At 42.7% G+C, this 17,137-nt stretch overlaps 1 protein-coding gene across 1 annotated transcript in view; it reads left to right on the top strand.

Moving 5' to 3' along the window:
- RIN3 (Ras and Rab interactor 3) overlaps window positions 1-17,137 on the top strand; it is a 64,339-nt gene that overhangs the window by 12,638 nt on the left and 34,564 nt on the right. The window contains exons 2-3 of the mRNA XM_066321894.1: window positions 4,939-5,125; window positions 7,999-8,113. Coding sequence (XP_066177991.1) covers window positions 4,939-5,125; window positions 7,999-8,113 — 302 coding nt within the window. The remainder of the gene's footprint in view (window positions 1-4,938; window positions 5,126-7,998; window positions 8,114-17,137) is intronic.

Here is a 17,137-nt window from a genome sequence, read left to right as displayed (position 1 = left end):
CTTTTGCCCCTCCTTCTGCCTGTCAGACAACAAGAAACCTATTTATTTCTGACTAGAGGACGGCAATTAGCTGGGTGTGATCCCTGAAGATCTCAAGAACTTCTCTTTCTACTTTCAGGTTTTTCATTGTTGGCTATTTTATTTCAGGTTGTTGGTTTGACTTTTGTCAGATCCCTTGGCTCTGTTATGAAAAAGCACTTACTAAAACCTGAATTTTCTGCAAATCAGGGTTCACATTTGGTGCACAAAACAAGATTTTGTGCTATGCTTTTTCAATATATCACTTTGCTGCCTTCCTATCTCCATAATACTCTGTTCTATGATGAAACAGCTCCAGAATTTCAAAGATATTGGGTTCAGAGTCTCACTTCCACCATCTGTTGGAAGAAGGAAGAACCAAGCAAGGTAACCAAAGGCAGGTCCAGAGAGTAAATGAATCCTTCTCCTCCATCTCAGATTAATTTGATTTGGACTGATCAAGTGATCAAAGATGGGCTGGCTTATTAGAGTAAGTAGATGGCATCAAAAAATGGCCATTTCTAAGACGGAAGCAAGATGGAGTTTGATGTCATCTAGCTGTGGCACTGTGTGACTTCCCTCACAGTGAACTGAAAGTAATAGCACATGAATTCACATGTCTGAACAAAGATTTTTAATAATTCTTTGTAGTTTGGACACCAAGCTACCTTCACTCAATGTGTTCCTCAACACCTATCTAATTAGAAGTGATATCAAACCAAAGAAACCATAGGAAGTTCTGTTTTTTGCAATGGGTGAAACCTTATAGTTATTTGCTGTTCAGGAAACTCCAATTATTCCTGTAAGGAAAGAAGGTGACTATGAAAATAAGGGATACAGAGATCTGCCTCTATTGCCAGTGGCACAGAGCCCTGCAGCTGAGTCCAGCTGGGTTGGTTGTGACACACGATGTGTACCAGCCCTGGGAGTCTTCTGTCAGTCTTTTAATCTCACCCATCTCCATGAAGCTCCATGCTCCCAACTGTCTCTTTTAACCACAGGAATTAGCAGCACTGTCTATCAGCTTCCATCAGGACTGCTCTGTTGGCTCCAGCAGCTTCTGTCTTTTCTTCCTGCTTCAGCTGCTCCTTACAACCACTGTGCTTGAAGGGTTTCCGCATGTCAGCTTCAGCCACAAGCTGGCTTGTCCCAAATGGTATCCCTTCAGGTACCAGGTAGCTTTGGTGCAAAAAGTTGCTCTATCACCTGGCACATGGAATTGTTGCCTGAGTGTCAGTGTTTATCCCTCAGCATTAAGCCAGTTGGCACACATTTTAAGACCTGTGGCTCCTGCTCTGCTATAAATATAAATTGTATCATACAGAGATACCATTGTATCTCTTTCCTTGAGTACAGCACAGGCCTTGCTCTTGCTCTTTCTTGATGTCTTCTCATTATCAGAGAGAGAAGTCAAAGCAATAAAACATAATAATAAAAGACTAGCTCCTAATCCTTACATCTGGTCTATTTAAGCAATACTAAGGCACTCAGACATTACTTATCAGTGCACTACAAAGCATTTATTTTCCAATTTAAGATTAAGTTTTAAAACATGTTATGTCTCTTCTCAGAGCAAATGTGCAGGAGTGAAGAATTAATCTAGCAGTCCCTGCTGTTGTTTCACAAAATTGCTGTGTGTCTCAGCAGCCTCAGGGAAATTCAGAGTGACCAGCCACATATAGTTCAGCCAGGAAGCCCTCAGTGTCAGAAGGTTTGTGATAATACTTTTGAAACCCCTTGCAAAAGTATGCTCAGGCCTTCACCTGCACAAAATTCAGTGGATTATATCTCCTTGACAATCTTCTGATTTCTGGGAATATTCAATTGGCCAGTGTGGCTCCTGGTTTCTAAAGCAATGAGTCATGGTGGTCATTACTGCAATGCACAGTCACTGTGAAATAATTCAAACCATCATTGTCATTATTATTGCTTCCAGCAAGCAACCTGATACCTTCTGCAAGCCCAGGGCAGGTGTGTGAATGTAATCACTGCGCAATTAATTAGCCTGTGCCGCCAGTTAATATGCAGCACACAGTTCTCTGCTTCCAACTGAATCCAATTTAGCAGAACCACTGCAAGATTTAAACATATTTTGCAGTAAGAAGTCAATAAAAGAGAAGAAAAGCAGGCAGCTCTAGGGGCAGCTTTTCAGCTTCGCATCACACCCAGCAAAATGAGCACCTGCCTCTATAAGCCAAAGGGTTTTGCAGAACTGGGGGGACAAGAACAGAGTTTTACGTTATTTTTGAAAACTGAGGCTTTAGGAATCATTTGAATTCTGAATGAGCAAAGCAGAAAAAGCTGCTGCTCACCATGGTGGCCCTGGAAATCCCTTCAACTGGCAGCACAGCAAGAACCCAGGAGCTGCCTAGGCTCCCTCCTCTCTGTGCAGCCACAGAGCTACCACAGAGCAAGATTAAATTGCTGGATTAAGCATTCCCACAGCCCCATCCAAATCTTTGTGACAGCTGTGCCCAGGACAGAAGTCAAGCATCGGTGCCATAACTACGTCAACTGGTGTGTCATGGGTCATAGCATTACAGCTGAAAAAGGTCTGGGAGGTCATTCACTCACATTTCTTAGCCAGCACAGATTTGATTCAATAAAATGTGTGCTACTGCTCCAAACATGACATTTTAAGCGATTTGGACACTGCAATTCTCTTCCTCTTCTTCTGGGAATTTATCCATCATCTCTTATAATTCACTGACAGGAAACGTCTCACCGAACATTCCCCTGATTCCATATGATCCTGTTAATGACTCTTCCTGCCTCTCCTTTTGCCAGTCTCCCCTTTCACTCATCTGTGCTTTTCTCCCTCTATAAAGATACACGAGCCCTGCTTAGCTCCTTTCAGGCCGGTCTGGCTCTCAAGAGGAGAATACCTCATCCCTGAGGGCCCCCAAAATATTAGACTCCTGTTAGGCCAAAAAAAAAAAAAGCCTTATCCACTGCCCAAAATTTTCTGTGCTGAAAGACTCCACACACTCAAATAATGAGATTTTCCATTAAGGCAAAGATTTTCAGGCTCTTACTTTTTCATCTTCTATTTCTGAGTCTGGAATTATTTTCAATTTTCTATCCATTCTCCAAAATTTAGACCCTATATGCAGCCACATGTACTGGAAGGTCAGTTCTGTTATTTTTCTTCACCAGTCTCTTCTTGCTGCCAAACCCCAGCTTGTGCTGTGAGCAGGGCTCTCAGATGTTGTGCCCGTGGGAGGGAGCAGAGAGATGGGTGCCTGCACCCCCTGTGAGGAACCCTGTCTCAGGGTCACTGTGTGCCTGATACTCACTATGTCCAAGCTGGCTTAGCTACTTTCCTTGCTTTGTTGATAACCCTCATTTCCCTCCAGGCAATGGGATTCCTGAGCATCAGTGCTTTGCTGGCCCCATCTTACATAATTAATGGCTAACAAAGTCCTGCACCACAGGAACTATGGCTGTGCATGTCACCTTCTGGTGTCACAGTAGGACATTATCAGCACTGACCTCCTTTTGGCTTAGGCTTCACACATCATTCAGCTGTGATCAGGTTCATGCCTATTTGACTAATTAGGAGAGTAAGTTTTGCTGTTATGGAACATTTCATTATATGTCAGCTTTCTTTCCCTTGAATTCATTACTTCTTTCCCACTACTGAGTATGAATATTGCCATCCAACACAGGTTTTCCTTTCACATGGTTACAAGCTTTTTTTTTTTGGCTGTTTCTTCTGTAAAAAAAAACCCGAGAGATGACTCAGGGTAACTTCCAAAACCTGTCTTCCCTCATTTTACTCTATATGTTCACATAATATTGATTAAAATCACATGCTGTTACATCTGAAAGAAATTCCCTCACCTATGTGACAAGCTGGGCTTTTATAACAAGTAAAGGGAGAGTTTCACTTATTTCAAATTGATTTTATTTTTGAAGAACAGTCTCTCATTCCTTCTGTCTTGACCATGATCTTGAAAAAGTATTGATTAAAATCAAGATTCTGTGCACTAATACCCTTAATCTACAACCAGAATTACAGAGGCACCTGTATTTTATGAGAAAGATGTCTGTGAAGGGTCGAAAAAGAAAAATGCTGCTAAAAATAAAATCTCTGTTGCTTTTGTGATTTGAAAGGCTATTTTTACACAAACTTACGTTTGGGACAGACTTGCTGTGTTAGGTTAGGCCTTTGAAACTACTCTCTTTTAGTAGTTTAAGACTGACCTTATTTGAAATGTAGTACCTTAAGATCTGGATCTATAAAAATAAAAGGAAAAGAAAAATATTTGAAGTAAGACCAAATAAAAAGGGAGAGTCCCATTTTCCATTCTGATATCTATGCAGAAAGTTAGAGCAGCAAAATACTTTTTGCATATGTTCTCTTACATTTTCCTTAAATGTAAAACCAATTAATCAAATTAATGACAAGCCTGTATCCCCATGAGTCCATGGTCTTATCCAGCAGAGCTCTTGTGACCAGACTTCTCAGCACAAGTATTTTCACTGCCTGCAGATCTAAACACTTTATAAATACTTCATCACATCAGCACCATAGGTTGAAGCCAGTATTTAACACCAGTCTGCCATTAGACTATGGGGACTCCTCTGCTGCATTGCTGCTTTTGAACCCATGAAACATCTCTCAGACCCTTCAGCTGGAGGGTGAACCCAACTCTCTGTGGCTCTGGCCACCCCTTACCTGTGTCTGTGGGCATCTGTACTTTGGCAGCATTGATGGGTGAGCCAAAACCAAGAGAGCTCAGCACAAAGCTCCCTGCCAGCCTGCTGTCAGAACAATGTGCCCATGGTTTGATGCCCCTCAAGGAGCATCCCTGATGTCTAAGTGCTCCTGTGTCTGCCTCTGTGTTTGCACTTACAGTCCTTACTCCCCCTAGTTTTGCAGTTCTGCTTACTGGGGACTCCTTTGCTGTGTTTCAGCCCTGTCAGAGATACCAGTGAAGAGGGGAAAGAGACACATCTCTGCCAGGCCACTGCTGTGCGAAATTGCCTCCAGCTTCCAGGGATCAGCATCCTTGACAAACTCATCAAGACGTGTCCTGTCTGGCTTCAGCTGAACATGAGCCAGGAAAGGGCTGGGGCCATCCTTGGCAAAGAAACAGCAGGGGTAAGTCCAAAGCAATTTCAGTTCAGACAACCACATTTCCTGTCCTTGGTTAGGAGAGCAGTGCATTTTTTTAATGTGGAAACAAAAATATTTAGCAGACTGCTCTTTGTTTCCATTACCATTTGATGCTTTACCTCTCTCAACAACACAGAACAGTTCTATTTGCTTTGAGAAAACAAGGAATATTATCACTGGTTTTATTTGCTTACCATGTAGATTCACGGAGATGGCTTCCCATTCACCGCCATACCCACAAGTATGAATATTCTAATCTGGAGCAATGAAAATAATCTGTGAAGGAAAGGACCTTAGATTCAGGGAGCTGCTGGGAGTCATTTTTATTGCAACAATTGGTATCTGGTTTGCATAAACTGAGTATTAGAGAATTATACGCTTGTGCAAAGCTCAGAGCTTGCTTAAGGAAAAGATCTCTGTGCCAAAGGGAGCTGCTCCCCTTTCCTGAGAGGTCTGAGCCATGAGGCATAGCAGGCTGTAGATGTGGATCCTTTGGAAAGGGCAGGTGCAAATGACCTGAGCTGATGTGAGGGCACACCTCCTCTCAGGACGTTTGGACCTGTCCCTTGGCTGAGTCAGTCCATCCCAGGGCTAAACACTTGCACAGCCCAGTGACACCCTCCAGTGGAAATCACCTGAGCAGCCTGGGCTGTGCACCTCACCCTGAATCAGATTTCTCAATTAGATTGAGCAAGAAAATCCCTGTTTTTCTGTTCTGTCTGTAAGTGGAGATGTGCATGACTGTCTGTGATGTAGCCATGCATAGACCAAGCCTCCTCAGCCATTTTCCATTCCCAGAGGCTTCCCCAACTCTGAGTGGCTTTGGGGAAACATCTTGCAGACTCTGTTCCTCCTGCTCACACTGCTCTTGGGCACAGCCTTCAGCTGCACTCAGAAGCAGGCAGGAGAATAGGTACTTCAAGGGACTCCACAGTGTCCCACAGCAAGGGCGGAATCTCCTGCCCTCTGTGAGCCCACCTGAAACTGGGCAGCACCATTCCTACCTGTGGTGAAAATAGAGGAGACTGATTTCAATACCAGTCTGGACCCAGGCCGCAGGCTTGAGTACAGCTCAGAAAACCCACCCCCTACTTCTCTGAACTGCCATAGTCCTATTTTAGCCTTTGGATCCATGGCAACCAGGCGTGCTGATCAGGAAAAAAGAAGTGATTCATTTCCAGGTTTCATTTCCCTGGTTGCTTAGCTTAAATTTCAGATGTAGCAATATAAGATGGTGCTGTCTGGCAGTCATGGTTAGAGGGACAGCACTGCCATGTGGGTGGTAGGACCTGGGCATGGAGAGCCTCTCCATGCAGATAACTAACTTCATCACCTGCAGACCCTTACTGTGACAGAAGGTGGGCGTTGCCTGCTCTAGAACTCAGCCTGTTAAAGGCATACCGCTGTGCTTTCATTTGCATTTTCTCTGCCCTGATGGTGAGCCCGAGCCCCTGGGGCTCCGTTTCTTCTGAACTCAAGAGGCCAAGATGACAGGACTGTGTGAGGTTGTGAAGCAGCTCCAAAGCTGTGTGTTCAGCATGGGTGCTTCAAAGCCACTGGAGATGCTCTTATGACTGGCACTCAGGCAGGGAAAGGTCCTGGCTTCTAATCAAACTTTTAAAAAATTCCTCTGCCCAAGAAATTAATGTTTTTTTGCTAGATTTCCATATATTACAGTTGATTAATGATTTTATCAACTCACACTTCTCTTTTTAATATTACCCAGGCTACAAAACTCAATTTTTAATTCAGTTTTTAAAAAATACTTTGACTCCTTTCTGCCTAAGCTTACTATCAAAGAACCAAAGAAGGTGAAGATTATTTTGTCTTTGTATCTGCACCTTCAAGATACAAGCTAAAAATATCCCTGACAATGAGCTTTAATTAGAAACACACTTAGGATCTCACACAAGACCAAGAATGAGGCATTTTTCCTTTTTTTTGGTGGAGCAGCTCTGTGGGAAAGGAGCTGTATGGATGGTGGGCACAGACCCATTGAGGACAGGCTGTGGGAGCAGGGCTTGTTCAGCCAGAAGACAGCTTCAGGGGACCACACAGTAACCCCTGGTGCCTGCAGGGAGGTCACAGAGAAGATGAAGCCAGGCTGTGCAGCACTGCAGGGTGGGAGGACAAGAGGCAACCGCGTACCTTGGAACCAGAGGAGTTCAGATTTGGTGCAGGGAAGCATTTTCTCCCTGTGAGGACAATAAGTGGCAGGACAGGTTGCCAAGAAAGGCTGTGCAGTCTCCAACTTTGGACATTTTCCAGACTTGTACAAACAAATCCCTGAGAAACTTGGTCTGGCCTCATGGCTTCACCCAGGGGATTGGAGAAGGGTCGTCCCAGGATGCCTGCCAGCCTGAATGATTTTCTGGTCCCAGAAAAATGTTCTACCATGGACCCTGTGACAACAAGAGCCCTTGGCCTTGTGCTCCACTCATGGACACCCAAATCCTTATCAACTAAATGTACAAGTGACTCCTTTGCTTTACACCTGGACTGGGACATTCCAGGGTGACATCTGTAATTAATGACACTGATGTGAGGACCATCACTTAAATTGTGAGTGCAGTTTTAAACTCTTCAGTTAGTGAGATAGTTTGCTTTAGGCATAAGTGGGACATCAGTGATGCATAGAAACTTTGTGAGTCTCTTTGCACGTCTGAATTTCACTGAGATGAAATGTCCCTTTCTCCATTATTTTTGTTATATAAAGCTTAACTAAGTGGAATGAAGCTAAAATAAGGCTATTTAAAGGTGGATTGTACTGATAAAAATCTACATAGCCAATGACCTAAAATAAAGTTTAGAAACTCACATAATGTAGCCGAGCTCTTGATTCTTTTCTCCTTTTTCAGATATTCTTAGTTAGGAAGGAGGGTAATGTGAACAACATGGTCCTTGCAGTCCGCCTGCCAGTGCAGAACGAGGCTCCTGGTGTGCTGGAGTACAACATTAAAGAAGAAAAATCAAGTAAGGTCTTTACATTTTCTGGTCTTGCTCTGCTTATTGTACTGAGTCCTCTTGTGATCACCAATATTTATGTAATCTCACTTGCACTGAACAGGTTCCTCTTGTGACTGGCAGCAGATTTTGCTTTTATGATGTAGTTCAGTTAATATTTCCTGCAGCTGCTTTACCTTATGTCCTCTGTGGTTCTGCACCTTCTGTATACCATTTACAGACTCACAATAGGGAAATAAAGCACCTCCAGATGAGGAGGCCAGTGCTTTGATCGAGTGAGGGGAGCTGCCTTTCACCAGCTGGAAGTCCTGAGGAAACTGGAAAGCATTGGCAGACTAAGCTTGTTAACTCACTGACTCTGCAAGCCACTGAATTTGGGGATCACCAGTCATCTGATATCTGCTACATTGCCTTTTCATGCACCTCACACAGTCACACTGAACAAGTTACTCCTAAACTCTGTTTTCAAAGCCAAGCAGGGAAGTAGGTGGCTGGTGGTATCGGTGCTATTCCCAGTTGGATAGCCAAGTCTGCCATGAGCAGGAGAAAATTAACCCAAAATCAGCCATGTCTATTAACCCAAAATGCAGCCCTCTGTGTAAATGGATGTGTAAGGCACATGATTTCCACTTTCAAAGGAATATCTGGAAACACCTGAGTTTTACGTTAGTCATAGAAACATGCACTCAAATAAGTTCATAAAAATAACTTCACATTATTTTTTTATCTGAACACATTTAAATCCTCTGCCACTGAGCTCTGTCCCAAAGCCAGCTCCCCAGAGAAACTGTTTTATTTTCTGCTAAAACACTTGTGTTTCTCCAGATCAGTGTTGTAACGTTACTTTCCCCTTGTTCAAATGAACTTTTACAGTTGCTCAAATAGTTTTTCCTTCTCCTATATTTCTTCGCATATCTCTGCGTTGGAAACAGACTTTAAAGCCAGAGGTACAAATCTCTTAAAGTGTTCTAATCTCAAGGCCAGACCACAGTCTGTCATAGCACTGCTCCTGCACAGGGTGTAACTCCCTGTCTGGCTGCAGCATCCCCCTGGGAAGCTTTCTCTCTCATCTGCCTACTCCTCGGAGAATCCAGCTGCAAAGATGTTCGGTGTTCAGTGCTCCCATGTGAGGGCAGGAACAGCAAACCTTTTACCACAACTTCAGGTGTTCAATTATGAATACAAGAGCAAGGGTTAGCTGCAGGGTAGGGACACTTTTCTTTATTTAGCTATTTGAACTTGACCTAGGACTTAGATTTTTCATGGTGGGGAATCGGTTTTTGATGATTCAAGCTTTCCTTTGGATAAAAGTTTAAAAAATCAAATCATGTCATCCTAAAAAATGTCATTTACAGAAGTGTTACTTCTTGACTTATGTCCTGTGCCATAAAATCTGATTTCTTTTAGGACAGGCAAAGTAAAATGGAGTACAAAAATGTCACTGAGCTAGCCTATCTAGAAAGACTTTGCTGCCATGCAACTTCCAACTTCCTTGCTTTTTCTGATTTATCACTACCTTAATGCAAAGGATGTATTGGGAGACAAGCTTTCTGGTAGAAACAAGAATTAAATCACTTTCCATCACTTTCATACAAGTTGCAAAGTAAGTGAAGGAGGGTAATTAAAATTCAGCTCTCATTCATAAAGCAGGAGAGTTGCCATCACATGCAACAATCCCAGCAACCATGAGGCTCATGCATTCCTGTGGTGGATATTCACATTATTTTTAGCTTGAGTTCTGTCAGTGTTGTGTGTCAGTTGGTAGAAAGCCTCCTGGTTCTCCATCCTGTGTTGACAAGAACACACTGGGTACAGAAGTGGTCACTCTTTTGCTTCCTTTCTCATTTAGGGTAAGTACCCTGGATTTGAAGTTTAAAAGAGATTGAATGAATTCCTGTCAATAAAGCTGAAGGGCTGTACCTAGTATAAGGGGAAATGGTAAATGTTCTGTGTCACAGAGTAATCTAATACCTTAGGTAATTAATTAAATCTTTAGCTCTATAACTGCATTACTACAATGCCTTCTAAACTTTTTTCAGAAATAAAATTAAAAGACGTCCAAATGCTTTAAAGGAATTTAAGCTTCCTTGACAAGTAACCTGGTATGTCTGGATTGCCTCAGATTAATGATGTGCTTTTCACTCATCCCTGGTACTCTGTATGTGTCAGGGTAGGAGACCTCTGAGCACTCCCAGAGTTACTCTCTTGCTGTGGAATACAAGTTGGAAGTTTGGTGTTACACTCCTGAAAATATGCAAAACACCCCAACTGCATAGCCTCAGAGCCACTGTGGACTGGCAGGGTTTTTCTGAACATCTATTTAACTTCAGAAAATCTTTCCTTTCTGAGTTGACACATAAGCAGTGTGATGTGTGATGTGCTCCAGGGAGAGCTGTTTGTCCTTTTCTGAGAGCTGGCTCCTCCTAAAGCATTCGAAGAAGCAGGAACAAATTCTTCTTGCTATTGCAGTTCAACTCAATAGACTCCACACAGTTGATGCATTCAGATGTAAACTGAAATCTGGATTTGCCTTGACATATAGAGTTCTGATTTTATGGAGAGCCTTCCATCAGTTAAAATTCAAATTGCAACGTAGCAAAATTCAAGTTGCAACCAGCTTACTGTTTTGAATAATCTTGCCAGCTGCTTCTTGTCCTTGACGGTTTGTAGAGCCATTCTCTTTCCATCCTACTTTTCAGTCAGGATCTGAGGAGGCTTTCCCTGGTATCATGATGATGGTACAGAGTTGTTGCCCAGCCCCTGTGCTCCATATAGAGATGGCCATTCAATGAAGTACAAAAAACTCCTTCAGAATCTTCTTGGCATTGCACTGCCAAATAAGAGTGCTTTGTTGTTTTACTTTTCTTTTCCCTGTATCAACTTTGTTGATATTTGGTGAAATATTTAGGGAAGTATGGTTTTCTTATGGGAAGACTGTATTTAATTGTGATTTATCTTTTTAACTGGAAATCCCCAATGAACCCACTAGGCAAGAGAATAAAGAAATGAAACTTTTTTTTTTTTTTTTTTTTTTTTGGGAAATTTTCATCTCTTCTGTGAAGCAGTCTTTAGGGAGAACAGGAGAATGAAGTTTAAAAATATTCTTCTGATTCTTTTTGGTTGCAATTCTTCCTGAGACAGGAAGGTTAAATCCCAGTGTAGAAGAGACCAAAAAGCTGATACCAGGTACCATATGGTTCAGCAGAAAGCTGAGAAACCTGGCAAGTATCAAAGTCTTGGATCTCTGTGGCTTTGCACTTGGCCTGTAGGATCCCTTACTGCTTACTCAAAGCAGTGGAAATCTCCCAGACCTAAAGCTTGCTACAAGATTTCTACCATTTAGAAATGCAGTGTTGGCAGCCGCCTCTCAATCTTTGCCAAAATCTCAACAACTTTGTGCACTTTCTGTTCTGAGAGTTGCCCCTTCTGTTCCATCTGAGATGGAGCCTCAGCCTCACAAACTGAGCACTCTTTCCTCAGCTGACTGCTGCCCTTGGCTCTTCTCAGTAAACTGGTGGCAACCTCAAGCCCTAATTCCCCCTCCTTTTCATGTATATACCTTCAGAAGTCATCCTGCCAACCTCAGCTCCATTGCAGCAGTATGAAAAAAGACAGAATCAGATGTTTAAAGTACATGTGCATTTCTGAAGTAGTGTATACTGAGAGCTGAGAGGAAGCATCTGAGTACCATAGACCATGTGGTGCAGGTAGTGGCAGTAGCTTTTACTTTCACAAAGAGTCATGAAGGCACCTGCCACAGGTTTTGTGAAATTTGATTTCACAAAACACATGAGTTGATCACATAATTCTCAGGAATCTTTTACATATGCTTTAGGGTGGGATGTGTAGTAATTGCTTTCCAATCTCTTCTGTACCAAGAAAATGTGTTTCCTTTCCAAGTAAGCAAAATGGCACTAAATCAAAGTATTCTCAATTTTGCAGAACAAAATATATATTGTTCATATTGTAAGACTTTTTTAAATAGAAACAACAAAGAAATTTATTTACTAACTCTGTCTTGAACTCTTCAGGTTCATGTTGTAAGGGCTTTGAGGCTGGCCTGATCTTGCCATAGCCCCCATCTCCTGTAACCATGCTCCTGCCTCCCCCATTGCTGCAACTTGGCTTAGCTCACTTGGAGGTGCATTTTCAGAGGCAGCCCACAGGAGCCCATGTTGTGGAGTTGCTGTCCTTGTTCCTTATTTAAGCTGTACCTGTGGGGGACAATCTGCCACCAGACATAACTGTTCAGAGGCATCTTCTACAACACATGGGGCCAAGGTTGGGTTGACCCCCACAAAATCAATGAGTGCACAGCTGAAGGACGGTTTTATAGTGAAGTCTTGGCTTTAGTGTGGCTATTTCATTTATTAGAGGAAAATTATGAGACTTAAAGTTCTCTGTGCTCTGACCCTCCAAGCTTCTCTGCAGACCAACTCTGAACAAGCTGGAATATAACAGAGGTCCTGAAATAACCTTAGCAAAATCAAATAGGAAAACCAAAATAAATTATCTCCAAGTAATTCAAAAATGTCCAGAACATGATTAACACCTCCTTTGAAGGATGAGACACGGTGCCATTGGACACAGTAGCTAATACTCAATTCCTGGTTTATGGACAGCAGCTGTACTCCAGGCTATGTGGTATGAGCTTGTGGTAAGGACCCAATATATACCTTGACAGAAAAGGTGCAGGCAATTACAGCACTCGAAAGCAGTTTAAGAGCAATCACTGAGTGTTGCTGCAAAATTGCAAGTCTGCTAGCAAAACAGATGTTGATAAAGAAATTCAATGTCTGCCCTGGTCACCTTATTTGACCTTTCTTAAAGTCAGACTGAGCTCAGGAAAAGCAGACTGGAGTTTGATATGAAATGCTTGAGACAGGAGGGATTTAGGGAAGGATCACAAATCAAGTAAAACACACAACAGCAGTTTAACCTGCCTGGTTAATTCTCTAACTGCTTTTACCCATTTACCATGAAAGTTTGTGAGGATCTGACCACTTTGTACATCCACCAGTGGACATCTGCCAGCAAACTCAATCAGGACAGAAAGAAGAGTTACACCAGATACAGAGGCAGCAGGAAGGCAGGCCTTGCTGGAGAGGCCGAACAGAAATTTAGATGAGCAAAGGCGCTCCTTTCCATGTTAGATGTTAGGAAATGTGGAATCAACAGGAAAAGATTACTGAAGGGCTAAGATTTCACAGTATACTTCCTTGCCTTAATGATCCCAAATAGATGCAGTCTAAAGATGTGAAAGCAAGCTTAATTCTCAAAGTCAGCTTTGCCAATTATTACAAGTCACTTCAGTCACTTCAACACTGCTGTTCCTCTTTCCCAAGCACATATGTGACAAAAAAACCACCCCAAAACAAAACCCCACAGTTTTTATTATAGACTAATGCCATTTGCACAGATAAAAAGGACATGTGCAGTCATTCTGAACCATCCTATAACAGCAACAGATGGAAATTAAAATACAGTTATCAGACAGCAGCATGTTTACAGAGGGGCATTAGAGCAACAGGGGGGTGGACTTTGTTCATCTTTGCAGGCTTAGCTGTAAACAAAGCTGCTGAAAGCCCTGGTTTTTACATCCCAGCCAGCCTGAGGTGAGGGCTGTGGGCATGCCTGGCATGATGGCAGAGCTCAGATATTCCTGTGTGTGTGCCTGCTGGGGTCAGTGTGTCCCAGTGCTGTGTGAGAAGTCTCACTCACAGGGCAGGGAAGAGGAGGCAGATTGAGTAGGAACAACCCAGTAGATGCTCTCTGTTGGCTCAAGCACCTTCAGATACTGACAACTTTGTTTATTGCACTCCTTTGGCACCCCAACTCACCTGGCCAAATATGGTCATTTATGGCAGATTTCCATGTTTAATTTTGTTAATGTTTATTTTAATACATAATGCTGAGGCTGGATTAATGAACTTAGAGACTAAAGTACTTGCTGCTAACATGTCACAGTACGGTCAGGTGGTATTTTCCCATGTGAACTACATTGTAGTTCTGCACAAATGAGGTCATAGGAAAAAATAGGAGGATATCTTGGTTACTGCAACCTACTCACAATTTAACTCCTTTAATGCAAGTGGCCAGTTGTGCAGATGAACTTTGTGATATGAATATTTTTGTGGAAGTGTTGACAGCTCTTGCAATAGCTTCCTCAGTTTTGCAAGTTTTTTGCTAACATTCTGTCTCCTGGAATCAGGAAGTAGAGTGAAGATAGGCAGAATTTTTTTTTTTTTTTTACAGAAAGAAAAATAACCATCACAAATGCAGGAAAAAACCTTACAATTTTGGTAATACTCAGAAAACAGAAGATAGAGGAAAATAACCTATAAGAAGACAATCTGCCATTTAAAAAATAATTTTAATTGTATTGACTTTTGATCCCTTCTGAACTAGAATGAAGATGGAAGAGATGGAAATCTGTGGTACAGACTGAGATCAGAAAGATGGGATACTTCACTTCATAGTGAATAAAGTGAATAAACTGGTGTATATGTGCTGATATAACTGACCCTGACTTCTAAGATAAAGACTTTTATTTGGATAACACTTTCAGATTTTCATGGGAGGTTTGAAAGATTGGGCTGGATGAAGCCTTGAGTTACTTGTTTGGGCCTCATGGATGGCCCTGGTTTTAGCAGGATTTTCACTTAGAGACCTCCTACTGCCAGCCTGAAGGATCCTGTAAGTGATACTGAGTCAGGCTGTGGGCAAGCTTAGGGCAGACGGCAGTTCTCAGAAGGGGTGTGTCAGTAGAGCAGCAAAAGCTCTTCCATTCTCTAAGGTCCAGGTTCTTGAAAAAATACTTCTATTCACAAAGGGATAGTGGTGAAAAAATAAGTAAAACAAATATTTTCTGTACTAGTATGTCACCGGTGATCTCCCCAAAACCCATAACCTTCCTTTCTTCAGCTTCTTCTCCCTTTATGTATAGGGGAAGACATAATGTGCTCAGTTTATTTAATCAGTGCAGATTTGCAGTTAACTCCTATCAGGTACTTGAATGTACTTGAAAAGGCCCAGTAATGCCTCATGGAGGTAACCATATGCCCCTAGGCATATTGGAGAGCTGAGCTTGCTGCAGGCTGAAATAGACTTCATGGTGTGCCATTAATAACACTGAAATGCTCCTGGACTCTTGTTGCACAGATATCAAGGGGAATTTTCAGTTGGCATGGGGCAATCCAAGGAGTAAATGTACATTCCGCCCTTCCCAAGTTGAGCCTCTCAAAACAATCTCTGGCTCATCAGACTGCAGGCAGAAGGGCCCATCAGAAAGTATATTTGGTTACTTCTGTTGTCACTGTAATGGTACCACAGTTCTTTTTTAAGTGGTCACTTTAAACAAGCAGTTGGCCTTCTTCAGTGGAAGCTCTGCAGCATTCAATACTGGAAAGAAGAATTCTTAATTCTGTAAACTAAGGTGTGAAAGCAGGGTAGGACTATTTATAGCTTCGATTTCCTCTGAATAGATGAGAGGCTGAACCTGACATTACAGAGTGAGAAGATCAAGGTGGTGCTTTTTTTGGTTTTTGGGTTGTGTGTGGGGTTTTTTGATAACCCATTCCGGCATTCAGCAATAAAGCAAAGAGAGGACTGATTTGGCAGCCACCTCATGAACTGCCCTGGAGACTTGTCTACCAGTCAGGAAGGTCACTAAGCATCTTCAAGTTCACTACAGAATATGACTTTACTGAATATACATTTATGTGTATAAGGAAAAAATATCGGTTGTCCCAGCAACTAGTAGTGAAGGTACTGCAGCCTCATGGGTACAAGTAAAATAGGTGGAAAAGGGCATGGGCCCTCTCCTGAGGAGAAAGAGTTGGGTTTTATGTGAGTTCAGGCTGTAACTTTGTGCTGACAATGCTGCTGCAGGAAGGGCTCTTGCCATTCCTCATCTGTCAGTGTCCCTGCCCTCCAGCCCCTCTGGTCCCTGTCCTTCTCTGCCTCATGCGGGTTATGGCTGGGAAGGAGTGAGCAATGTGGATGTGGGGGTGTGAAAGCAGGACAGTGTGGTGGGGAAATGCTTCCTTCGAGGTGTTATCATATGCTGGGTTATGTGGAATAAAGTCTGGAATGGAGAAAAAAGTGGTAAAGGGCTGAGGGGCTGTGGGTGACTTTGGGAAGGGTTGGTGGCAAACTGGAGAGAGAGGTCTGAGAACAAGCTGGAATGGGGCAGCAGGTAACCAAGGATGGGGTCACATCCTGTAGTGCTGAATAATTGTATGAGCCTCCAATGTGCTTTAGTCTGGACACAGAGGCAGGAGCCCATCAGAGCTGGTTCTTGGTGCCAGAAGAGGAGACTGCAGGCAGGGCAAAAACACTGTTGGGATGGGTGGGAAGTCGGTGCAAAATTGCCCCATAGCAGCCAACCTGCCTGAGGCAGAGCATTGCTGGCAGCAGGATGAGGAGCTGACCTTTCCTTTCCCTTTCAAGATGAATTCAGCTGATTTTTCCAAAGGAAGTCGCCGATTTTACAGGCTGAAGCACAGGTTGCTGAAGGGGCTCGGCCAGCTGTGCATTACCAGCCCTGCAGAGAGACCTTTTGCTTGCTCAGCTCTTGACAGTGTCCAGCACTGAAGTATCAACACAGCTATTCAGACTTCTTTGGTATGCTTTTTGTATAGCCTGACAGGCAGCTCAGCTGCTGTACTGTGTGGAGAGTCAATTTTTCCAATTTACTTAAAAGGAATGTTTTCCTTTATTGTTGCATGATGAAGCCTGTGATTGAGGCAAAGCAAGAAACTGTTGTCAGCTCTGTGCCTGACAAGCCTGAAAAAAGAATAAATGTGCTGGAAAAAATAACAAGTTTTCAACACCCTTGGGACAGAAGATCCCTCTTCCCTTCTTTCCCCAAAACTGGCTGATTCCATCTCAATTAAGCAAATCATACATTGCAGCAGCAAAACTTGTCCAAGACTACTTTTTTCAAGTATTAGCAAATTGATGAGTAAAAATTTGTGTATTTTTACCAGGGGAGACTGGAAAAGCTTAATATGTAGTTAATCTTCAGGTTTG

Source organism: Sylvia atricapilla, chromosome 6, assembly GCF_009819655.1.
Source record: "Sylvia atricapilla isolate bSylAtr1 chromosome 6, bSylAtr1.pri, whole genome shotgun sequence".
NCBI classification, from domain to species: Eukaryota; Metazoa; Chordata; class Aves; order Passeriformes; family Sylviidae; genus Sylvia; species Sylvia atricapilla.
The sequence above is the reverse complement of the archived record's forward strand: the minus strand, read 5'-3'. Positions and strand labels throughout refer to the sequence as shown.